The sequence below is a fragment of the Pseudochaenichthys georgianus genome, chromosome 5, assembly GCF_902827115.2.
Source record: "Pseudochaenichthys georgianus chromosome 5, fPseGeo1.2, whole genome shotgun sequence".
Classification (NCBI taxonomy): Eukaryota; Metazoa; Chordata; class Actinopteri; order Perciformes; family Channichthyidae; genus Pseudochaenichthys; species Pseudochaenichthys georgianus.
In genome coordinates, this window is record NC_047507.1 from 25,820,470 (window position 1) to 25,847,437 (window position 26,968).

At 41.6% G+C, this 26,968-nt stretch overlaps 1 protein-coding gene across 1 annotated transcript in view; it reads right to left on the reverse strand.

The window, feature by feature from the left end:
- Window positions 1–1,414: 1,414 nt before the first annotated feature.
- The window catches only part of necab3 (N-terminal EF-hand calcium binding protein 3), a 47,816-nt gene continuing 22,262 nt past the window's right edge, over window positions 1,415–26,968 (reverse strand). The window contains exons 5-13 of the mRNA XM_034083800.2: window positions 16,377–16,474; window positions 15,300–15,436; window positions 12,468–12,589; window positions 11,383–11,462; window positions 8,421–8,474; window positions 5,607–5,719; window positions 5,056–5,133; window positions 4,276–4,367; window positions 1,415–1,575 (exon numbers count right to left, since the gene is read on the reverse strand). Coding sequence (XP_033939691.1) covers window positions 1,547–1,575; window positions 4,276–4,367; window positions 5,056–5,133; window positions 5,607–5,719; window positions 8,421–8,474; window positions 11,383–11,462; window positions 12,468–12,589; window positions 15,300–15,436; window positions 16,377–16,474 — 803 coding nt within the window. The 3' untranslated portion in view covers window positions 1,415–1,546. The remainder of the gene's footprint in view (window positions 1,576–4,275; window positions 4,368–5,055; window positions 5,134–5,606; window positions 5,720–8,420; window positions 8,475–11,382; window positions 11,463–12,467; window positions 12,590–15,299; window positions 15,437–16,376; window positions 16,475–26,968) is intronic.

Consider the following 26,968-nt stretch of genomic DNA (forward strand, 5'->3'; position numbering starts at 1 on the left):
CTCACTGATGAAACCACTATAGACAGAAATGTAGTTTCTGCGATTTGGGAGCATGACTTCACCCTAATTATGTCCCTTGTATTTTAGATTGCTTGTTGGATTTATGGGATTTCTACAACTTACACCAATTCAATGCAGGCTTATCTGCCTCCGCTTGTATACAGAAGTGAATCAACAGCATCAGTGGATTCCCTTTAAGCAGCATTAATGCATATTGTTGTATGAATTGAATCAAACACACATGTGTAATGTGAAAGCAGTTGCTTGTGTTGTACCCTCAGCTTCTTCAGAACGTTTGGAATCATCAAAGGTTATTAATGAAGTTTAATTTGTTTCTTTGGGAAGGAATCTCGGAAAGGGAGACATTTGACATTCAAATCCAATTCAATTAAAAGTGGCAAAGCACATATCTCTCAGAAAATAAGATTTAGAGGAATGTTCACTCGTCAAAACAATAAGTTGCTTTAATGATTTTATTAAAGTTGCTTTTCCTGTTTACAAGGTGGGATTACTAAATTATAACACAACATAAATATTAATATAAGCAAGTTCCATATGTACAGATGCAATTATCTCAACCATGTTTGAAAAAAACATATAATACATTTAATACATGTCTCTTAATAACTTCATGATCCAGGGAAAATCCACACAAAGTCTTACTTCCCCACATTTAGAGATTTTATACATTTGAAACAAAGCCTGCATCTCAGAGGAGATATTACTAACCGAGCAATAGTGTATCTAGCAATAGATAGACGTCAGGGAAGGGATAGCTTTTTAGAATAGCTAAACAAAGGGTGCTACAGTATCATACAGCATATACAGCCAAGATTTAAAGGAACTATTACTGAAAGCTTTTTGCCACAATCATCAGCATGCATGTTCAGGCTGCAGGAACCCTTCAGCCCGCATCCCCTCTGCCTTTTCTACTTAATTGTATTCAACAGTAAACAACTCATCAAAAGCACAATAACACTACTGGCATGGTCATTTCCATTTCAATCAGTAGCCTACACTAGCGTCGTTTTTGGTTGTTCTCCACTTGCATAATACAAGACAAACATTGCAAAAGCGACACGGCCGAGAGGGAGACAGGGTTGTGAGAATAAAAGGATTTTGCATTGCAGAGAATCAGTCACTTTCAAGTCAGTGTATTGGCCTCTATCGTTGATATAAGCGGCAGAATAATGAGCAGTGGCAGACAGAGGAACATTAAAGATGCTGCTGGAGAATACTGTATGACGCCCAATGTCTCCGTCTCCTGTTGCTTTCAAACACATGGAGGCCTATTGAATTCTTGTGTGTGTGTGTGTGTGTGTGTGTGTGTGTGTGTGTGTGTGTGTGTGTGTGTGTGTGTGTGTGTGTGTGTGTGTGTGTGTGTGTGTGTGTGTGTGTGTGTGTGTGTGTGTGTGTGTGTGTGTGTGTGTGTGTGTGTGTGTGTGTGTGTGTGTGTGTGTGTGTGTGTGTGGCTGTGTTTATGCGCCAGTGTGTCTTCGTCCGTGTGACAGTGTAGGCAGGAGATGTGACATTCTGGATCCAGTTTCTAGTTGTTAGTCATTATCCACCAGGAAGCTGAGGAAAAAGAGAGTTAAGGTCACGACACACTGTATGACTCAATGTGTGCCTCCAAGGACACATGTCAGGGTTTATTCAGTAGTCATTCATCTGAATAACATTTAGTCAAGCACTATGTTTTATTATTTATCATCCAAACTTTTTTTATAATATATGTGAAAAAGATTTATGTCATGTGGCAATGGCGGCAATTTAACCAATCAATTGCGGCAAAATGTAGTTCAGCGTCACAGGGAAGATACAAAGCTAATTATTTTACTTTTTTAAAATGTAATTAATTTTTCATTCTTTTAATACAACATACCTAACACAAACGTACATACAACATGTAAAAAACAGAGGCAAAGACAAGACAGGACATCATTTGTAAAAGAAAGAAGAAATATAAAATAAAAAAAGACATTCAATTAAATAAATTAAAAACTAAACAAAAACAAACTATTGGCAGTAACAGCATTATCCTAAAAAGTGTACATAGTCCTTTCAACCAGATTCCTCAAAGGATTCCCATTGTTCTTATTTATTAGCATGTTTGACACATTAAATTATTATACATATAAAACATATCCTTTTTTAGTCAAACAGTGGCACTCTCAAAAGCTTTGCACAGATTATTTGCGGTAGTGAAACAATGTTTGACAGAACAACCGAGTTCTTCAGACACTGGGCTTTAGTGCAAAGCTTCTCCTGGAAGATAAACATGAAGGAATGAGTGTCAGATAATAATAGCCGCTGCTGCAGAACGTTGTGTTTTATTTATTTTTCTATCATTGGTTCCAGAGTGGACTCCTTCCTGTGCTTCTGACGTGCGCCTCCTAAACCCTCTTTCTCCCAATCAGTGCATCGTGTTCCTCAGCAGCCAAACTGGCCAGTAACTCACTAATGATGTCTGTCTTTAAAATAACACAGCTCAAAATAAACACACACATTTTCCTTTAACAAGCAGCTATGAGTACAATCTCTCCCAGAGTTGTCCATAAACATATAAACTTTCATAACGTAAAAGTATATATATTATATCATTTATATTTACATTTTCAGATTATCTTTTTACTACCTGTAAAAGTGACCTATATGTAGCATCTTTTGTGTTTTCGCCACAAATGTTAAGTCGTCATGTTTGTCAGCATGCATAGTCACAGATGTGGAGTTAAACAACCCCATTTGGTAACTTAGCAACGAGGGCGACTTGTGCAGCCCACACAGCCATCTGCAATGGCGATATAATAATGAACCTTATTGCTTTCCGAAGCACATTAAGAAGCATGCGATCGATTGATCAGTTGTAATTAAGAAGTCATGGTGGAGTGTGAGTGATTCGTGTCGTGTGTTGATGATGACAAATTAAGATATGCACGTCAGATGGGAGTCACAATGCCAAACATAGTGCAGTACCATAGATCTTATTTTCAACAAGCAAATGTGTCCAAAATAAGGCAAAAAGATATGTGATAATCTATGTTTTGCTCTGTACACACCTTTACCCTACACATCTTACCCGTGCCATGTCGGCAAACATCAGAACCTTTCAACGGGCAGTGAAAACAGAGTACTGTTTGGCGAGAATATCGCAAAAACATCCGCTGTTCTCCCAGTAATTGCTTGATTTAAAAACATTTTCTACCTTTAGGCTAAATAACCAAATTCTCAAAGTGATTTATTGTCGTCAGGCCCAGAAATTCTGGCCGCTCCCCCGACATTCACAGATGGGAGGTTTTAGTACATCTTAACGTATCATAACAAGTCCAAACCTAATGTACTAATGCACGAAACAGCAGAATGTACCACCAAGAGCAGTGACCATAACCAAAAGAGAAATAAAACCAATTTGAAAAAGGCTAGGTCAATGTTATATTCCCTGTCCACTTAATAACAGTTTTGAGTTTAAACAGCTTTAAAAACATGTTGGCAAACACAACGGTATTACATGTTCGAATGTAATCATTTCCTGTTAGTACATCCCTTTTAAGTACTTTCAATGATTGTACACTACCAGTACAAACAGTACGACATTACATTTTGACGTCAACATGTAATTAGGTTACACTGGATGATTGGTTGCAGATAGAGCAGATAAAAACTTGTTGCAGCTTTGGCTAAAGACCAACAATTTTCAAAGCCATGCATTGTGAAGTGAATGTGAGCACTGAGCAGATCCCCTGACTTTTTCAGAAAGATGTGGAATTGCCGTTGACACTGTGGAGCAGCAAGGCTCTGTTTGAGACCCGGCACAGTATGATCAGAACCGACTCTCAGACTGCAGAGAAATGACAGATCACAGAGGCCGCTGAGCAGAAACTCTGCCATCTCTCAACACCCGAGGAGTTTGGGTAATAACTGGGTGTCATAACTGGGACAAAACTGTACGGGTCATATATGAACACAACAATGGCAAACTCATGAAGTCAGGATATTTGTCCTCATTGCTTAAAACAAATATCAGGATATTTTTCAAAGCAGATATTTACACATGTAGAAGCTAAGGAACGTCTTTCATTAAAACAAAAATGAACAAAACAATCAAGTGAAATGATATGTAACATTTATGGCATAATATAACTAGATCTCACCAAAATCAGAATATATAAATCATTTGGGTTGATTTAACACTAATCAGAGGTTGCAAGACTTGCTTTCTAAAATATTGTGAATGATGTTTAGTGTTGGATATTGACACACATGGAAGCAGATACACACCTGGGAGCAACATGGTGGAAACTGCTTCAGCCTCCTCCAACATGTCAATGACGCAGCGCTGGAAATCTTTACTGCTGTTGGACTGCAGGTAGCTATAGAGTTAGACAATCAAGAAGCAAAATAGGGTTGAAAAGAATCACCTTCAGCAAAATGAAGTGTTATAATAGAGAATTTGTCAGTATAGAGCACAATTGGACTTTTGATCAGATTTAAAAAGCCACATTTCTTAGACCTTCTTTTATTTTATTTTGCGTTGACATTGGATCGAAAAAGTGGCATTGAAACGATTTCTGTGTGTATTTATCAGAATCAGAATCAAGTTTATTGCCAGGTTTGTTTACAATTTGCTTTAGTGTCTGATGGTACAAAAAGAAACAATCTAAGAAAATAATGGTAGGTAAAAAATATATAAAGATAATAATAATAAGTATTTTTAAGAAACTTTTTCCACCAAATGTTAATGTTTTATGTCTGTTGAGAGGGCGGGGTGTGTGTGTGAGATCCTTGTGGCTGCAGGATGTGTGAAAGGAGAACCGCAGGATTGAGGCGGTGAACTTTGTTCCCATGTTTTTAATAAATGCCCACGTCGGGTTATATTTTTGGACGTTCTGCCTCTGCCTCCTTGCTTGGTCTGGGCCGCTCAACGGTCAGCTTCACACAGAGATGGGCCATCTGCTCAACTTCACTGGTGGGGAATATTTCCATACCAAAAGGTAAGAGAGCCAAACAGTCGGTCAATATCACACACACACGCACGCACGCACGCACGCACACACTGACCTCATCCAAGAGATACGGTCCTGCCAGAACTCATACATTATGTAGCACAGCTTTCCCGGGAGCTTCTGAACGGACACGCTGACAGCAGGATGGAGAAGAAAGTGGAAAACACAAAGAGAAAAAGAGTTTACACTCAGCAAAACATAAAGTGTGTAAACCTTCAGGAGGTATCAGTAAGTCAGAACAAAGCAAAGCTTTTTGCAACACAGCAGACGGCATTAAAGAGAACATTTGCTCTATTTCCGTAATTAGGTTAGTGACGGTGGGAAAATATTAAGTGGTTATTAAAACAATTTCATTAATTTTTTATCAAGCTTCACAGTCTGGGGTCTGCCAAAAGCTGCCATTATAGTCGAGGAGCATAAATGATACAATGCTAATGGAAACGTTTCAGTAACAGCAGCTTTCAATCCATTTTCCTCAGTTTACTCACAGTTGTCAAGTCCAACCCCTGATTCAACCTTTCCTCAATTTTCTAAAGGCTACCCCGGCAGCAGAGCCTGGCACAATTTGTAAAATATATATTTCCTTGTCTGAAAACAAGCACTCACTGCAGGTTGTCCGAGTGGGCTGCGGTGGCCTCCATGTAGCTATTCAGAACTTTCCGGAAGTTGTCAAGCTCTTCATCTGGCACCGACATTTGCCTCTGAACAAGCAGGATGTTCTGTTGGAAACGAGACAGGATAGAGAGATGGGGAAATGATGAGATGACGCATCGGCTGTGAAGAAGAACGTGTGTGTGTGTGTGTGTGTGTGTGTGTGTGTGTGTGTGTGTGTGTGTGTGTGTGTGTGTGTGTGTGTGTGTGTGTGTGTGTGTGTGTGTGTGTGTGTGTGTGTGTGTGTGTGTGTGTGTGTGTGTGTGTGTGTGTGTGTGTGTGTGACAGTAGGCTCACATTGCCCCCTGAGGTAAAGGTGTGTTGATATAATGTCAAGATGGATACTTTTGAATCATTTGATAAGAAACTGATTACACTTTCCTAAGGGTAAATACTGTATCTCACTCAAATTAACAGCAGATGAGATATAAATAACTAAACATTACATCACTTGGTATTGCTCTCATTTAAAAGCACTTTGGTAGTACATTCAGTTTTGTATCTATGTGAGTAAAACGTAACCACTAACATAAAGTAGGTACATTCAAAGACTTCTCAACGCTATGAAAAACGTAACGGTTGCCTAACAGATGGCTGAGGATACTTGCACTATATTAAACGCGTTGCCATGACCCCTGATCAGTGTTGTCAGATCAGTTTTTGAACTTAATTCAGTAAGTTGTTTTTTTCACACTGTTTCTTGACGTTTACCAGCAAACCTAACTTATCATCTAAATGTACCATAAAAATGTGTCATAAAACACCTGCTTTCCATATCAATCCACAGACCTCCTGACAGAAGAAAAGTGCTTTGAAATAGTTTTTCTTCCTTCATTGATTCATGTGCCCAGCTAACGAGCCACATCTCCCCGACTGGCAGTGATTCAGCGTCCTCGCATCAACCTGCTGCCCTCTCCTTCTTTTCTCAACAATTCCATACAAGAGTGAGTCACCCCTGCGACCAGTAGGAAGTAGAACGCGTCTTATGGCTTATCTTTTATTGGCACCGTTTCCACAGACTTGGATCTGCCCTAAAAAGGTTAGTTATCTTCATTATAAGGAGGCACTTTTTTGGTTGTATGTGCCATGTAGGTTAAGTTTTGATAAATCAATCTCTAAAGATCTCTTGAGATTTGCAACTTTCTACCAAAACATGTTGTTTGTAAAAAGTGGATGTTAGGGTCAATCGCTTCGTGGCAGAAACTTTGTAGGCAACTTTATCAAACAAAAATCGGCTGGAGCTTTTTGTAACAAGTAGAGTCTCTTTTGTTTTTAATATTTGTTTGGATTGTACACTATATACTTACTATAAAATCTTAAAAGACAGAGACAAAAAAAGCAATGCCTTTTCTATGATTTTCCTTCTTTTCAACCAGTTTAATAACGTAAAACCGACAATCACTTTACTATTCCTGTTGTATAACTGTCACATCTAACAATAGGTTACTGGCACTCTCACCTCTCTATGGGGGATTTCACTTTTCTTTAGTCTGTGTGCGTCCACTCAGACCAGATTTGATTTACTCTCGTTTCTCAAGGTGAGCCTGTTGAACACAAACCGGCCCTTTTGCTTTGAGGCTTGTCAGATATTGATTTTAATAGACGCGATGAGTATAAATGTGCCCAAAAACATAAAACGTTGGTATAATTTATTTTTGAGAAAAAAACAAACATGATGCTTGAGATTTTAAATGGGGAGGTAAACAAACTGAATGCCCTTTTTTCAGAGAGAATACATTGCTAAGTGCAGATGCAAATAGTTTTTAAATGACATGCTGTCAGTTTTTTGGAACATACTGTCAATACTGGAGGTGTACACAATCAGAATGATTATATATGGGGTGTTACTGGAGTAGAACCACATGTTAAATATGTAATTAAGGGGGGGTTATATATGGGGATATACTTTGAATACAATTATACTTTTATATTATCAGTGTCAAAGTGGCATCGCCTCAACTATGTCTTTCCACTCTTTGTAATTTATAAAGACACATGCACCGATTATGTTGAAAAAGGGCAAAGTATGATGGCTTTAAAAAAAAAGCTAAATTAACATAACATTATTATGTGAGTTCTTTCTATGTTTGTACTCTCCTTGATTTGCAGTCAGACACAATCATTGCAATGAAACCACAATACATTCAGACAAAGATAGGGTTGTTCTTTATAATAACTCAGACAGAGAAGTGTTTGATTGCTATGAAATGCTGTCTGTTAAATGTTAATGTGGCTTATAAGGACACAAAAAAACTCCATCAGTAACAGTTGCTGTTTTCAGTTGCTGTGTGTGTGGCTATGCAATATTTATGAACCTGTAAAATGTCAACTTAACATTTAGTGTTGTAATGACTGGCTTTTTACATTTAATTATACGTGTGAGCCTTGAGTAAGTTATTACTTATCTCGATATTTACTGTTCAGGGTTATACTGTGAATGTCTGCACATTCAGTTCTTCATTTTAAATCAGATATAATGTCAAAATGTTTTACTTTATAATTATAGCAAATATATAGTTTATACATTATTAATAAGGCTTTTTTGGCAGTACTTGCTTTTATCTTTTATTTTCTCTTACTTTATCCAACACCAAGGCACATTCCCTGTGTGAAAACCCTTTGGCCATTAAATCTGTAATCTGATTGTCATGACAACAAATGATACTACTGGACCATGACATCTGCTCAATAATACCTGCTACTTTTAGTCACTGCTTCTTTACTCCGGTCACTATTCCAGGAGATATTCTTATATGAGTTTGGACTTACAGATTTGTATGTGCTGGCCAGCGTATCCTCTTTGAGTGGCTCCAACTTTGGACCCTGAAACAAGAAGGTATTACATATGAATGATGCAGGAGAAGTTCTTGGCTCTGTGAAATTCAGGAAAGAAAGGTCAGTGGTGCCATGAGTATAAGCATATTTCTTTATAAAACATTTGATTCTATCTGATTTTAAGGTTGCCATGGAGTTCAGAGCACTGAGGGATTGCCTCCACACGGCTCTCAACATGAATATGGCTGAGCCGGCAGCTAACAGCTAACCAGGCTAACAGTATGAACAGTGCAAGAGCATGAGAGCAGACAGAGCTAACAGTGGTAAACAAAAGGAGTAACTGGAGGGTGGCAGTTTCGTTATCAACAACACCATCGGTCGGGAAAACGTTATCAGCCATTGGCTAGCCAGAGGGGCACACAGAGTCAAATCCCAAAATTGACTCTGAGGCCTTCAGCTCTGAACTCTGAGGAACTAAACTATTGCACCTGCTAAGTGCTCGAGTGCATAAGGGTGCAAGGACTCAACATGGTATGAATACAAATTGGACAGCACTGGTGGTATTATCATTTTAACTTTACAATGGCAATTTTAGGTTTCAAACTCCTTTGTTATGCTTTGACTGCCTGATTTGATCAAGATGGACATAAGGAAATTGTCAAATAATCAATTTACTAAGCAGACAAATGCAAATTAAATTCATTAGATGTGTAATGAATCCTATGGTTGTTCTCTCTTTATGTGCCATCTTATAACAAATCCATTCATTTAATATACAAAGCAGAACACCCACGTGCAGCCCTCTTTGTGTACCATTTTTGTTAATGCCTCCAGGCTCTCCCTGTATTATGATGTCAAATATATTGATTGTGAGTAATGCCCTCAGGCAAAATCTCAAGAGTGGCAATAAGGGTTCAAAATGTCTATGAGACACACACACACACACACACACACACACACACACACACACACACACACACACACACACACACACACACACACACACACACACACACACACACACACACACACACACACACACACACACACACACACACACACACACACACACAGACAGAAGGTGCATGTATTCTCTGCTTAAGTAGACAGTACTCATTACAATATCTTAACAAAGGAAATATTTGTTTTTCTCAATTAACATGTTGTTCTGACAACTATTTGGTAACGACTACAAGTTTAATTTAAGCATATTTCTTTTGTATTGCATTGAATAATTACCTGAAACAAGGAGGCTATGTTTGTCAGCGGGATTGCAGAAAAAGTACTGGCCTGATGTTAATGAAACTTAATTGAAGGATGAAACATGGGCCACCAAAGAACCTATTACATTTTTCTCTTGCACTTTTATAAAATATCTGAGTTAATGCGTGTGATTTGACATTTTTCAAAGGCCTTTGGTGCAAGACAGATTCCCTAAGGGGCTATACAGTTTATATCCATTAATTCAATCATGCCATTGTATTTCATATAGCTATAAATAAAAGGAGGGTAATGGAATGATGGCATAATGTCAGCCAGAGCCACACTAAAGAAAGGAGATTAAAGATGTACTTTATAAGAAAAACAAGAGAAAAAAAAAAATATTATTCACCACACGTGATTTATTTATTTCAAACATCCTTAGGCTATCCACACGACCAGTCTTCAAACGTATGATTTAATGAAAAATGAAATAGGGAATACAATAAAACAGAATGAGTTTTGCATCCTGAAGGTTAGGTTCTTGTGTATCTATGTTTGTACACAGAGAACATAACCTTTAAGGCAAAAAAGGAATGATGCTGCATTTTAGAGAGAAGAGAAGGAAGCGAGATGGACAGAAGGTGTGTGTGATGGTGGTGACATTGAAGTGTGGGGATGGATATTGCACCCCGCACATCCTGCAGATTATGAATTGCTTTGAAATTGCACTCTGAGTCCCTGTTGGTTGGCAGAAGCCAGGGCTGGAGGGAGAAACAATGCTTTGTGAGAGATTCAAAGGGGAGGAAGAATGAACATCAAAAGATGGGAATAACGGGAGGTAATAAAGAACAGAACAGACAGAGAGAAATGAGATCGAGCAGAAGAGGTTGCAGGAGAGTGTGATGGAGGATTTGAGACCTGGTAGCAAGAATGGAATGAGAACAAAATGCTCTTGTTTCGTTACAATCCAATATGAATTATGCTGGCAGTACAAAGTTGAGTAGGGATGTACTATTTTGGATCTAGTTGATGTATCTAAACAACTGAAAATGCATAAAAAGGTCTGTGCAAAGAGGCTGTGGTTTCTATCACAGCTGAAAGCATTCAAGCACGAAGCTGACACCTTTTCACAAGTAAACATTGAACCATTGAAGTGAAACCCATGTGTCCATCCATGTGTTTGTAGCTGTGTAGTCAACACATTAATAAATATGTGCCTAACAATGTTCAAAATGCTTATGCATTACTATTTACTCTGCATAATTTATACTGCAAAATTGTCTTATAGATTTTTCAATTAACTGGCATGGCTATGAACTTGCTATGAACACATAGCCTGTGGAAAATCCCTGTCCCACTCCCACCTCCCTCTACCTGCTCCCAGTGCCGATTCTAGAGTCTGTGGGGCCCCTAGGCAAACATTCACTGGGGGCCCCTCGAACCAGCTTTTCATCGCCACGCACAGCCGACAGCCCCCCCCCCCCCCCCCCCCCCCCCCCCCCCCCAGAGCGGAGCAAGGCAACAAAACTTAAGATAAGAAGCAGCATTTTACGGCACGCTATGCATGGGGCCGCCTTGAGGGGGTTTCCCGACATGTCGTTGCAGTAAATTAAAGGGTGTTTCATGTTGTCGTTGCTGTGGACCTTCTTAATCTCCCTTCTTTGGGGCCCCCTTCTGGTCCGGGGCCTAACCTGTCAGATTTCATTTGTATCCTTCTTCCAAATAAATAATTTAGAAAAAAAGAGTTTCCCACCTGACACTCCAGCTTATCCAGCAGCAGCTGCAGCCTGTTGACTTGAGAGCACCAGTTCTCTCCATCTTCCATGCACACACCTGGAGACAAAACGGTACTAAATCAATCAACAGCAATGTAAATGTGTTAATATTCCATTGATGTCAAGAGACCAGCCATTTCCAAACAGATGGACATCAGCTGACAAGGGCAGAGAAAAGAGAGCAATACTAACTTGTAGAAATGTATCTTCATCAACTCTCATATAGAAAAATCAAAAGCCTTTCAGAATTCAGAACAAAATATATTGTGAAAAAAAATATATATATACTGTATGGAAAATATTATTGTGTTATTTGTGTTCACTCTTGTTTCCTTTCAGGCTCAATATCTGATGCTATGTCTATCAACAAAAGTAAGAAGAAGAAGAAATTAAGCTTAACATTAAAGAATTGTCTTTAGGAAAAAAACGCCATCTCATTTCGAGTTGGTGTTTTAAAAGAAACGGTGATTTCTTCATGATAAAAATGTACACTGAAGTTTACTTTGAGTCAATCCCACATAAACCATCCTGCTGCCATACATTATTGCTATAAAGTAGTTGGCAGCACATGCCCTATTTACCCTTGTTGGAGGAATGTGTTTTAAAAAAAACTACAATCTCCAAGGAAATTATTATATTTTCAGTAAAAAAAGTAGTTGAAGACAGACAAATTAGAAATTATGGACAATTTCTCAAATAAAATGTTAAGGAGATAAGTAAGCTTTAGGTTTTGAGGGATTTGTTGAGGTGGTTTGGGCACCTAGTAAGGATGCCACCTGGACATCTCCCTAGGGAGGTGTTCCAGGCACGTCCAGCTGGGAAGAGACCAAGGGGTAGACCTAGGACCAGGTGGAGGGATTATATCTCTTCGCTGGCCTGGGAGCGCCTTGGGATCCCCCAGTCAGAGCTGGTTGATGTCGCCAGGGAAAAGAAAGTTTGGGGCTCTCTGCTGGAACTGCTACCCCCGCGACCCGACCACGGATAAGCGGGAGAAGATGGATGGATGGATGGATGGGATTTGTTGAGGTTGATTATTAAAGAAAAGTTGTAATATTCCTCTTACCGGTGGTCAGGATGTTGGAGCAGGGATCTGAGGCGGACATGGAGAGGTTATTTTGGATCCTGCGACCACACCGCCTGCCATTCCTTTGAACTGCTGTCAGCTCTGGGGCCTTTACCTCTCTCCTGCCATGACACAGTGGAGACCCAGGCAGACAAACATCAGAGAGAGAGACAGCATCTGTCAGCGGGGTACGTGGACAAAATAAACCAAGAAGAAGATTTGGCAGACCCAGGTAGTCACACGGGAATGGAAATGGAATTATTGATAAAAGATATATGGAAGGTAAGGAGCAAGGTATGGAAGGATGCATTTATTCATCAATAATTAAAAGTCAACACTGAGGTTAATGTCTCAGAGAAAGAGAGATTTAAGAAAGTGGGATAGGCCCCTGCACTTACACAATCAAATATTCACACATTAGTGTGTGTGTGTGTGTGTGTGTGTGTGTGTGTGTGTGTGTGTGTGTGTGTGTGTGTGTGTGTGTGTGTGTGTGTGTGTGTGTGTGTGTGTGTGTGTGTGTGTGTGTGTGTGTGTGTGTGTGTGTGTGTGTGTGTGTGTGTGTGTGTGTGTGTGTGTGTGTGTGTGTGTGTGTGTGTGTGTGTGTGTGTGTGTGTGTGTGTGTGTGTGTGTGTGTGTGTGTGTGTGTGTGTGTGATATCACATCACGTTGACAGCGCAGAGGGAGCACACTGCTAGGAGGTTCTCATGCTGAGAACAGCCTGGAGCCCAAAGGCCACTGCAACAGCCTTACATCCACTGCAGGGAGGCAGAGGAGAGAAATAAGCTGTTTGTCGCCATCTCAATACACCATGTCTCTTATTCAGCCCCACCTAACACACTCTCTCCATAGTCTATACCCAGTTGCACAATCTTAATATTTGTGGCCAAAAAAGATCCTCATCATGCCTTTCATTACGCCCCCTCTGTCCTTTTTTTTCCTATTCATCTTAGACATTCTGCGCCATTCTGGCATTCATTTCATTGTTGTATTCATCTTTATTGGCCATCCCTTTCTCCATGACTCACTTGTTCTGTATTTCAATGCCACCAATATCATCTTTTCTCATACTGCTTCCCTTCTGCCTGCCCTAGTCCATTCTCAATAATTCACCTTGGCTATAATCACTACATTATTTCCAATAATACCAGAGTGCTACCCAGAGGGGAGAGAGGGGAGCTGACACAGTGGAACAGACAAACTCTGGTAGCCACAGAAAGTATCCTTGTTATTTCAAATGTAAGCAGTCAGTTGAAAGTGTTTGAACGCCATTTGTTATGACATTGACCTGTGGAAAGATAGCTTTTACTCATTAAATGTCGTTGATGGATTGTTTCTCTTTGAGCATCCTCTGCATTGAATTGATTGAAGTATTGCATCAAAGAATCGCTCAGGTCTCTGATGAACCACAATGCTCAGAAAAAAACACAGTGTTTGGTGAGCTCTTTTTACATTTAAATGAAAGCACTAGGCTTTTTGACAGTACTATTGAATTTCAAGCAGTATGCCTATTAGTGAGGCAACTGTTTGATTTACTGTTAGAAAGTAGCAGATAATAAGTGCCGTGTTAAAAATGAGGGGGGGGGGGCTTTTGATGTGGCACTGATTAGTGGAATTTCCTTTCCAGTGCTGACTTCACTGACAACATTTTCATTTTTAATGGCATAGAGGTTGTGCAGCTGTCCCAACTGAGTGACAAATACATCCGATTGACAGAGAGCTGTGACACTGGAAATCGGTCAACTTTTCAAGTACAGGGCTGCTAAAATAGGTGGTAGAAGAAGAATATATTTAGTGTAGCATTTTTCTTGACTGTTTGTGGTTTTGCAAAGCTATAGATTAATTGCCTCCAATGTATTGACACATCTCTCCACCAGGCCTCAGCAACATCATGCACCTTTCCAAAACTTGATAAATAACAGCAACTCGCTGAAGCATCTTTGCTTCCAAATGTTAACCTGCAGGCTGATGCTTCCCAGTGTAGAACATCATTGTTTAAGTCCTGGCAGAGAAAATACCAATCCATTGTGTGTATTGTCATACTTTCATGATTGTCTCTAGATTGTAACTCTAGATCTGCAAAACTCTCTCAAGATGGTTCCTAAGAGAATCACTAAATGTAATCCTCACCATAATCAGAGTTTTGCTTTGAGTGTCACCATCTTTACATGACGATTCTTCACATACATCGTTTTACTGTATATGGACTTACTTCTTATAGAGTTACATGTAGTATAAGGACTAGCACTCATCTACCAAACTGTGCAAAATAAGAAAAGAAAAAGTCATTGTTTGATTGTGTATTTTACTGTAGGCAGCTTCCATGCTCCAACTTGCACCTGTGCTGTAACGAAGGTGCTGTTAAGAGGCCTTGATAAACTTAAGGTTAACCCCTACAAATGTTCAATTAAATAAAGTTACAATGCAAAACATAAAAGGACGAAAATGCTGAAGAGACTTCATGCCAACAGGAAGTTTCTCTTTTTTTTTTAGGTTTAAGTCGAAGCACCTTGTTACTGACACCACGTTGATGGCTGCCGTTATGGAAAGATGGGCATGGTCAAAGGAAACCAATGTGTTTTTGTTGCACAATTCCGTCATACCAATTCAATGTGCTTTTTCACTGGAAGTAAGCTCAACTTTTATGCCACCCTGATACATAATTATAACCTTTAGCCAATCAAGAATCCTCTTTACTTGCATTTAATGCGTTTCAGTGAAGGGCCTTCGTCAGGGTGAGAAAGTATAGTTTGAGGCTATGTTATAGTAGAGAGAATATATTGAAATATGTATAGTATATTAACAAATGATACAGTGTAATTGTTCAGTACTAACGGTGCAGGGCTGCTCTGCTCTTCAACAGCCTCCATGGCACACTGCAGGGACCTCTGTAGAGACAGAAGCTGACTGGATGTCTCTCTTAGCATGAACCTGGTGACAAACTGGCCCAACACACTGGAACCCAGGTACTCCTGAGAGACAGAGTGACGCACAGAAGGACAGGTTTACTCCTATATTGCACAACTAGAAGCAACACACAATTAAAAGCAATTCAGAGACAAGACACAATTCTCCAAAACAGTACCAGGTAGACCTTTGAGACAGCTGCAATGAAATTGGCTAATTAATTATTTGAAGACGTGCATTATTCAGCAACTCATATCCAAATTCCAAGGTGAAAGGATTTGTATAGGTGTGTATAACTTCTCGTGTGTCAAATCCTTGATTCAAGGTTGTTACCTAAAAATAATTGAGGCAATTTCACAATATCATTTGAACTGCAATTAAATAATGCATGCCCTGGGGAGGTTAATGTTAGGTTTATTTGGGCTTTTTGTTTCGAAAATAGTGTCAAAGTGTTTCAAAATAAAGAGTTGATACGTTTCTCCAACTTTAGGCTACATTAGAAACAATCTGAGATAACACATTTTAATTATTATCTCAAACTCTGGACCAACTGTGAGAAACAGTTCTACATTTTGAAAAATATGCTTATTAGCCATCACTCCGATATAACTCATATCTCTGCAGTAACTATATACAGTCTTTGTAAATATGAGGCAACCTCTACCAGCATGTTAACTTATCTTAGCAAGACATTTGAAAACAAGGGGAGACCGCTAAAATCTGCCTACTTATTTAGCAAATTAACATGTTATGTGTTTGTATGTAGTTAACTCAACTAATGAAAACGATAATAAGTTAGCTTTAGTGGGTCGATTAGCAGATTGCCTTACCACTGGAAATAGAGCAGATAGCTGCTAGCTGGTCTCATTCTTGTTGCAAAGTTTGTGCGTGTGTGTATGTGTGTTTGTGTCAGTTTCATAAAATAGCCTACTTATATTCACTCGGCATGTGTTTTTATACTTAACAAACTTGATTTAAATCAAATTCACATAATGCAAAACTTACCTCTTTAGTTTTATCCATAGCCTTTAGAATGGAAATATTCAGACTCTCAAGAGATGAAAGTACATTCAGATACTCCCCCAGGTGCTGAGAGAAATAATCTAATAGGAAACAGTAAACAAGCTGTAAATGTCATTGTAATATCAGGACAGTCAAAAGTTTATTCTGAAAGTTGGAGAAAAACCTTCACATATGTTGCCATGACAGATAACTCTTAAAAGAAAACCATGAAAAGGTCTATTAGGATATTTTAAAGATGGGAAATAAAAATATCCATAGTTTTCTAACAGGTTGTGTTAATAATATGCATTCAAAGTTGACATGCCAGTGCACCAATAACACTCAATGCTCCCCATGAAAATAAATGGATACTGTGTACAGTTGGGGACAGGAGCCATAACAAATTATTGGATAGCAGATATAACCAAATGATGAATAAAGTCCTACACATGTTCAATATACTGTCACGACTAATTGAGTTCAGAGAACTTAGAAAAAAATTAAATTGATAAAAGTAAAGATGTGCGGGGAAAGTGCTGCAAAGCAGATTAGTGAAGCAGAGAAATGCTTTAATATAAATGAGTTATTTGCTCTTAATTAAAAACAGACTTCCATTTAACCAAAGAGTACGGAGAGACCCGAGGTTAATGGATCAGTAGCACCTTGCACACTCTTCTTACTTAGATTCAATTAGGGTATATCCCTGAATTGAAGCCTGTCTGAAACTCACACTTAAAAAAACTGTAGAAGGAAGACTTTGTCATGGAAAACATTCAACTTCTATTGACGTCAGATGGGAAAAAAGCTATTTCCACTCAATCATTTCATTTAATTTCAAACCTTTATTTAACGAGATTGGTCCCATTGAGATCATTGATCTCTTTTTCAAGGGAGACCTGCAGCATAGGTTCCACATGAAACATAAAACAATAAAGGACATCATATTTACAGGATACATTTACATAGTTATAGACATTTACAAGTGCCCATAGTATCAACGAGCATTTCATTTAGCCTAGCTTTAAAAACATGCAGAGGAATGAGATTGCTCAGTTTCAATTCTTGCTGAAGATTGTTCCAAGTAAGTGGAGCTGCGCACATAAAAGCTGTCTTACTCTTGGCACATCTAACAAGACTACATCATGCGATCTCAGACAATAGCTGCTTGCAACTCTCTGTGTCATCAGAGAGCAGATATAATTTATAATTTATTTATAAAATAAATAAACGTGTACCAATGACTGAACCTCTTTACAGTAAGTGATGGCAAACCTGCCTTGGCATACAGGGTACAGTGATGCGTAAGTGCTTTACAATTTGTGACAAATCTCAGTGCACTGTGATAGGCGGCATCTAACCTGTGCAGGCAATAGGCAGGTGCATTCATATACAACAAATCACCATAGTCCAGCACAGGTAAAAAGGTCACAATGACTAGCCTTTTCCTGGCCTCAAGCGAGAAACAGGACTTGTTTCTGAAAAAGAAACCTAGTCTAACCCTCAGCTTTTTAAGCAGCTTATTGACATGAAGTTTAAAAGTGAGACAATCATCAAGCCAGATACCTAGGTATTTATAACAGGTAACCACTTCAAGTACTTGTCCTTGCATTGTAACAATATCTAAAACAGGCTCTGGTGTCTTTTTAGCTTTTGAAAATAGCATTACCTTGGTTTTATCAACATTTAAAAGAAGCTTAAGCTCAGCGAGCTGAGTCTGAATAATGTTAAAAACAGCCTGTAATTTAACAACAGCCTCCTTAATGGAGGGACCTGCACAATACATCACGGTATCGTCCGGATAAAAATGTAAAGTAGCTTCATCCACATTTTCACCTAAACTGTTGATACAGTTGCAAGAAAACCCTTTGGATTCTCCACACATAGCGTTGTGTGTTCCTTCCAAACAACTCAACTTTGGTTTCATCTGTCCACAGAATATTTTGCCAGTAGTGCTGTGGAACATCCAGGTGCTCTTTTGCAAACTTCAAACGTGCAGCAATGTTTTTTCTGGACAGCAGTGGCTTCCTCCGTGGTGTCCTCCCATGAACTCCATTCTTGTTCAGTGTTTTACGTATCGTACATTCGTCAACAGAGATGTTAGCATGTGCCAGAGATTTCTTTAAGTCTCTGCTGACACTCTAGGATTCTTCTTCACCTCATTGAGCATTTTGCTCTTGCAGTCATCTTTACAGGACGGCCACTCCTAGGGAGAGTAGCAACAGTGCTGAACTTTCTCCATTTATAGACAATTTGTCTTACCGTGGACTGATGAACATCAAGGCTTTCAGAGATACTTTTGTAACCCTTTCCAGCTTTATGCAAGTCAACAATTCTTAATCGTAGGTTTTCTGAGAGCTCTTTTGTGCGAGGCATGGTTCACATTTGGCAATGCTTCTTAAGAATAGCAAATTCAAAACTGGTGTATTTTTTATAGGGCAGGGCAGCTTTAACCAACACCTCCAATCTCGTCTCATTGATTGGACTCCAGGTTGGCTGACTCCTGACTCCAATTAGCTCTTGAAGAAGTCTTTAGCCTAGGGGTTCACATACTTTTTCCACCCTGCACTGTGAATGTTTACATGGTGTGTTCAATGAAAACATATCATTGTTTGTGTGGTATTAGTTTAAGCAGACCATTGTTTTGTCTATTGTTGTGACTTAGATGAAGATCAGAACACATTTTATGACCAACTTATGCAGAAATCCAGGTAATTCCAAAGGGTTCACATACTTTTTCTTGCAACTTTGAGCACTGGAAAAGCGCTATAATAAATGCAAGGTATTATTATATATGGAGAATAAAAGTGGACCCAAAACAGAACCTTGAGGAACACCATTAGTAATGTTTAACCACTCAGAAGACAGCCCATCAAAGTGAACACATTGGGACCTTTCAGAGAGGTAGTTCACAAACCACCCCACTGCATGGCTGGATATGCCAATACTGAGTAGCCTCTGCTTTAAGATGCGATGATCGACGGTATCAAACGCTTTGGAAAGGTCAATAAATAGAGCTGCACAACTCTGCTTATTATCTAAAATACTCGCCACATCATTCGCCACTTTCATTGTCGCAGTGATGGTGCTATGTTGCTTTCTAAAGCCTGACTGATGTTTAGACAGGATATCATTCTTACATAAAAACTCCTTTACTTATTCACTCACTAGGCGTTCGAGCACCTTCGCCAGAAATGATCATTTAGAGATTGGCCTATAGTTATTTAAAATAGTTGCCTCTCCTCCTTTTAGTAAAGGCAAGACATAAGCTGACTTCCATACTTTTGGAATTGCATTTGTGCTGAGGGGGAGGTTAAAAAGAGTAGTGAGAGGTGGAGCAATACAATCTGCAGCTATCTTTAAAAAGAAAGGTTCTACGTTGTCCGGGCCAGCCGGTTTCTTAGGATCTATCACTGTTACCGAAAGTCCCACCCAGTTTTCTAGTCGGTCTAGTAATATGCTGTGGTCAACAGTGTCAAACGCAGCACTGAGATCTAATAATACTTACACTGAAGTTCTGCCACTGTCTGTGTTTAAGTGGATGTCATTGAAGACCTTTACAAGAGCAGTCTCAGTGCTGTGGTTTGGACGAAATCCTGACTGGAACACATCCAAACAGCTATTTAAATGCAAGAAATTACTCAACTGTTGAAAGACTACTTTTTCAATGATTTTACCTAGAAATGGGAGGTTTGATATGGGCCTGTAATTGTTCATTACTGAAGCGTCTAGATTATGCTTTTTTAAGAGCGGTTTAATGACTGCAGTTTTCAGGGCCTGTGGAAAAACACCTGAGTGAAGAGACTTGTTTACTATATGAAGTAGATCTGAGGCCATGCAAGGAAAAACATCTTTGAAAAACCCTGTTGGAATAATATCAAGGCAGCAGGAGGAGGATTTCAGAAGTTGTATAATGTCATTTAGGTTTTTATCATTAATCTGATGGAATTGTGTCATGGTGTTTGAATTTATTTTAGGTGGACACAGAGACAAAAATGTGCTGTACCTGATGCAGAGGCACTGACTACTTGTCTGATTTTCTGAATTTTGTCAGTGAAGAAGGAGGCAAAATCATTGCACTGGTGGATAGAAATTCAGAGGCTACTGACACTGGGGGGTTAGTTAGTCTGTCGACGGTAGCGAACAAGGCACGTGCGTTGTTTTTGGCAATGATATCAGAGAAGAAAGACTGTCGGGCAAATTTCAATTCCAAATTATAAAGGCCAAGTCTCTCTTTATAGATTTCAAAGTGCACCTGGAGATTTGTTTTTCGCCACCTGCGTTCAGCTTTTCAATATTCTTTTTTTTCCGTTTTCACGGTCATGGCCTTTCTCCATGGAGATATTTTCTTCCCAGTCACTTCCTTTACCTTAGTCGGAGCAATGGCATCTATAACATTTTAATTTTTTGAATTAAAATGATCTACTAGCTCATTTACTGAGATGTTAGCAGGGGCAAGTGTGGAAGAAAAATTCTGAGTAAACATTTCCCTAGTATTTTCAGATAAATATCGCTTTGTGGTTACCTCGTTTGAACATTTTTGTGAACAGAAATAGAGCTCTCAAAGAAAACACAGGAATGATCAGAGAGTGCAACATCAGTCACCACAACCTCAGAGATATTCAGACCCTTTGAGATAATTAAGTCCAGAGTGTGCCCCTTATTGTGCGTGGGCTCCGTCACATGCTGAGTCAGTCCATAGTTATCAAGAACACAAAACAGTTCTTTAGCCCCTCTGTCCTGGGGGTTGTCAACATGGATGTTAAAATCACCAACAATGACTAGATGGTCAAAGTCAATACACACAATAGACAGCAGTTCAGTAAAGTCATCAAAAAAGCTTGCACAGTATTTGGGTGGTCTATAGATATTTAGGAACAGAGCTCGAGAGGAGCATTTCAGCTGAAGGGCCACATATTCAAAAGAAGCAAAGTTCCCATAAGATGTCTTCCTGCATTGAAGGGAATCATTGTACAAAATAGCAACTCCACCAACTTTCTTTTGCATTCTTTCCTGACTCATAAAACTAAAGTTGGGAGGGGTTGATTCGATAAGAACAGCTGCACTGTTATTTTGTTCAATCCATGTTTCCGTTAAAAACATAAAATCGAGATTGTGCTCAGTGATAAAATCATTGATTAAAAATGTTTTACCTGCCAAAGACCTGACATTAGCACTATTTCATTGTAGTCTAGTTGCGATAAAATATTTGCTAGCGAAGACAAGGAGTCCTTGACAGCTGAGGGGGGTCTGTAACGGCCCACCACCATGACCTGTTGCCCCTTTGCCACTTCTATATTTAAGGCTAAACATTCGAATTGCTTACTGATAGATTTGGAAACTAATGTGGTTACACTGAACTTATTCTTAACATAAATGGCAACGCCACTGTGGCAGCGGGGTGTGGTTAGGGCGCCGGCTGCTGGAGTGAAGGGAGTGGCTCGGCCGGAGGCCAGACAGCTGATCGGAATCAGGTAATCAGTGCCGGAATAAAAGCATGTCGTAACCTGGTTCTGGGCTGTTTTGCAGTAGGCGGGATCCTGGAAGGTGGCAAACGGACCTGTGAAGGTTGCCACACGGGCAACGTTGGAGACCCGTGGATACTTTAGTTTGGAGCTAATAAATGCCTGTGTTACACGAACCTGCTCTTTCCGTCCATATTTTAACCCTGTGTGAGCGGAGAGGCTCACAGTGGCGCCTGAACAGGAACATCATGGCGGAAGGAGAAACCCCGCTGGGGCAGGCCCTCCAACGTCTCGCTCACATGCAGGAGACCACCACAGCATTGCAGCGACAGCAGAGCGAGGCTCTGCTCGGGATCGCCTCGAGCCAGCGTGAGGACCGGGCTCTCCTACGGGAGCTGCTGCAGTGTCCGACTGCTCGGGAGGCCGATCCCGCTACCAACCCGGCCCGACCGCCTTCAATTGCCCTCCAGAAATTGACAGCAGAGGATGATCCGGAGGCATACCTGGACATCTTTGAGGGCACAGCGGCGGCGTGCGGGTGGCCGGAGGAGGAGTGGGCAGCGCGGCTATTTCCTCTGCTATCTGGAGGTGTGCAGCTAGCCGCCCACAGCCTGCCAGCAGCCTCTCGGCATGTGTACCGGCATCTGAGGAAGGCCATACTGGACCGGCTTGGCAGCACGCCAGAGGGACATCGCCGCCGGTTCCAGGCCCTCCCCTTCGAGGACGCTGACCGGCCCTTCTCCTACGCGCAGCGGCTCCTGGATGCAGCGAGCCGTTGGCTCCAGCCGGCGGTGCGCTCCGCTGAGGAAGTCGTCGGGCAGGTGGCGCTGGAGCAGTTAATCGCCGGCCTGCCATCTTCGACGGCAAATTGGGTCCAGTGCCATCGCCCCAGTGCCATCGCCCCGCCAACCTGGAAGCAGCCGTTGTCCTCGCGGAGGACCACCTCTCGCTTCCCCGGCGGAGCATGAAAGAGGAGCCCCGACCACCAGCCGTTTCAGCGGGCCGACCCGTCCCAGCCCCGAGGAGGAGGTTTCCGGGAGCAGCTGCCCTTCCCTCCCCACCACCACACGGCCCCAACCCCGACACTTTCCCCCCAAGCCCTACCTTACCCTCCTGTTTTTATCTCTCCCCAGGGTCCGGCCTATGCTTCTGGTCGTCCGGCACCACGGGGGCTCCTCAGACGTCAGGGCAGGATTGCTGGCGGTGCGGGCAGCCCGGCCACTTCCGACGGGAGTGTCCTCTCATGGAGGTCGGACAGCGGTTCGGGTTGCGGGACCGCCAGTTGCCTCCCCCGATTTGGAAGGGACGTACCGTATGCCGGTATGTATACAGGGGGGTACACACCAGGCTCTGATGGACACGGGCTGTAATCAGACGATGATCCATCAGCGCTTGGTTCGGCCTGGGGCATTGATTGAAGCATCGTGGGTGAAGGTGAGGTGTGTGCATGGGGATATTCACCAGTACCCGGAGGTGACGCTGGAAATTTCTTATAAGGGGAAAAAGCATAGAGTCAGGGCTGGAGTTAGCACTCGCCTTACGCACCCCCTGATTTTGGGAACGAATTGGCCGGGGTTTGCTAAGCTAGCGGGGGCTATGGGGGTGCGTTCACGGACGGCAGGGAAATGTGAATTGTGTGCTGTGTTTAGTGGAGAGTCGGAGGCGGCTGACGACGTCGAGGGGGAAACTGACACGGAGGGGGCCGCGGAGGTCCCTCTGGACCCGCTGGTGTTTCCCGTGGAGGATTTCCCCCTCGAACAGTCGAGGGACGAGACCCTTCAGCACGCCTTCGGCCAGGTGGTGAGTATTGATGGCTCCCAGCTACACCCAAACGCAGCACACACTCACCCACACTTTACGGTGGTTAGGGACAGGCTGTATCGTGTAAGCCGTGACACACAGACAGGAGAGATAAATACCCAGTTGTTGGTGCCAAAAAGCCGTCGGGAAATGGTTTTCCAGGCGGCTCATTATAACCCCATGTCAGGTCACCTAGGGTACGACAAATCACTACACCGGATAATGGCCCGATTGTATTGGCCGGTGTTGTGATTTCCATAACAGGTTGAATACTTAAAACGAAAGTTAGTTATAATCAAGTATACTTTTACGATTTTATATGTTGCTATTTTTATAACTTTGCGTTTTGAAAAGTGGGTGTTGTGATTTCCATAACAGGTTGAAAACTTAAAACGAAAGTTAGTTATAATCAAATATAACAATCATATTCTTGTATAAACCCAGAATGAAAAAGGTTTAATCTGTTTAATCTATGATTTATGAGGGTCACTGATAAGGAAGAGGGCAGTTTCTTCTCCTTTTTATTTTCTCACAGGAATACACAGGGAAGGGGGGGGTTCTTGCCCTAAGGAGAAACACTGAGGCCTTTAATAAATGGTGATGTCATAGCCTAAGATTATTTTTGCAAAACCCTTTACATTAGAGGTCAGGCCTAGTTTTACAAATATGGGCATAAAGGAGGTGTTTTTGAAAACCATTTCTCCCCTGTTGCAGAGCATAAAGCTACGGGGTGAGAGCTTCAGAGCTGGGTTAATAGCTCTCGGTAAGGTTCTCTCAAACTGGGTGAATATCTCTTGCATTTCTTAGTTGGAATGATGAGGGAATTGCTTTGAATGAGTGAATTGCTTTGAATGCTGAGTGAATTGCTTTGAATGCTGAGTGAATTGATTTGAATGCTGCATGGAATGATTTTATGGAAGAGGTTTTTTTGAGGGTTTAGTGATACCTGCCACGTGAGGAAATCCCTCCGAATCATTGCGGGATTTGATGGTTTAGTGATACCTGCCACGTGAGGAAATCCCTCCGAATCATTGCGGGATTTGATGGTTTAGTGATACCTGCCACGTGAGGAAATCCCTCCGAATCATTGCGGGATTTGATGGTTTAGTGATACCTGCCACGTGAGGAAATCCCTCCGAATCATTGCGGGATTTGATGGTTTAGTGATACCTGCCACGTGAGGAAATCCCTCCGAATCATTGCGGGATTTGATGGTTTAGTGATACCTGCCACGTGAGGAAATCCCTCCGAATCATTGCGGGATTTGATGGTTTAGTGATACCTGCCACGTGAGGAAATCCCTCCGAATCATTGCGGGATTTGATGGTTTAGTGATACCTGCCACGTGAGGAAATCCCTCCGAATCATTGCGGGATTTGATGGTTTAGTGATACCTGCCACGTGAGGAAATCCCTCCGAATCATTGCGGGATTTTGAATGGGTTTTTATTATCACCAGTCTTTGTATGAGAGAATGTCACAACTGAATTGTCCAGGTAACGGGAAACATTTTGGTAATAAATGTAAGACTGTGAATTAAAGTTTCATATGTGAACATGATCACAGCATCATTTGTGTGTGTTGTTTAGTATAATTATAATGTTGTAAAGAGAGAAGGAAAAAACCCTGTATTAGTTTGGACCTATTTTTCTTCAAATAAACTGATCCCACCTTTTGGACTGGGACAACTTAAAGGACACCTGTGCTCTCCTCTCCTGCTTCAAAGGTAAGATTGCACCCTGCCACACACACATGTTTAGGTAGGAACACACCCCATTTACTGATACCAAAATCCTTCGGGATCGCTTAAACAGATTAAAAAGAGTTGTCTGAAATGAAAACAGCAGTTAATTGAACCTGGTTCTTCGGGGAGTTAATAGAGGTGAGATCTTGCTGACGTTTGGTGGATCTGAGCCAAGCAGTAAACTTACATAGACTCAGTAACTTCGGTCGGGTCAATTAGTGAGGTCAGAGTAATTTACCGGAATAAATTAATCGGGGCCTCGCCTAGAACTCTAAACACCGGGCATTCACGCAGATGTGAAGCGGTGGTGTGCATCTTGCCGTGAATGTCAGCTGGTTAACCCGCCGGCCATCCCCAGAGCGCCTTTGCGCCCGTTACCATTGATTGAGGTGCCTTTTGAGAGAGTTGGTATGGACCTCATCGGGCCATTAGACCGGAGTGCACGGGGATACCGCTTTGTACTAGTCCTAGTGGATTATGCAACTCGATATCTCGAAGCAGTGCCGCTGCGTAATATCTCTGCAAAGAGTGTCGCGCAGGCACTGTTTCACATTATCTCCCGAGTCGGGATCCCGAAAGAGATCCTGACTGACCAGGGCACACAGTTTGTCACGCACACTACGCGAGCTGTATGAACTACTGGGTGTCCATTCAATACGGACTAGTGTTTACCATCCGCAGACCGACGGCCTGGTGGAACGGTTTAACAAAACACTAAAGAACATGGTTCGTAAGTTCGTTCACGAAGATAGTCGTAATTGGGATAAATGGCTAGATCCTCTGTTTGCAGTGCGGGAGGTGCCCCAGTCCTCCAGGGGATTTTCTCACTTTGAGCTGTTATTTGGTAGGAAGCCCCGGGGTGTTTTGGACCTAGTTAAGGAAAACTGGGAGGAGGGTCCAAGCACCAGTAAAAACGAAATACAGTACATTATGGACCTGCGAGCAAAACTCCACTCACTGGGGCAGATATCACGGGAGAATTTGCTCCATGCTCAGGAACGTCAGCAGCGCCTGTACAACAGAGGGTCGAAACTGAGACAATTTTCACCGGGAGATAAAGTGCTTGTATTACTCCCATCCTCTAGCTCTAAACTACTCGCCAAATGGCAAGGACCTCTCGTGGTCACACGACGAGTGGGGGACGTAGATTATGAGGTGGTGCGTTCTGACAGGGGGGGGAGCAACACAGATTTACCACCTTAACCTCCTGAAAGTGTGGAGGGAGGTGGCGTCTGTTTCTCTGGCCACCACGGTGATTGAGAGAGATGAGTTGGGACCAGAGGTCATTAAAAGCAACAAATTAGCGGTATCTGGCGTTACAGCCTTTCAACTTCAAGGTGATCCACAGGTCGTGGCTGATTTCCTCTCTCGCTCAGCGGAGGAGGGGGGGGGGGGGGGAGAGAGAGAGTCAGCTTGCGGCCGGCGGGATCCCGGCCTGAGTTGGAGACGTTGGAGACCCGTGGATACTTTTGTTTGGAGCTAATAAACGCCTGTGTTACACGAACCTGCTCTTTCCGTCCATATTTGAACCCTGTGTGAGCGGAGAGGCTCACAGCCACCACCTTTATTAGGCCGGTCTGAACGATACAC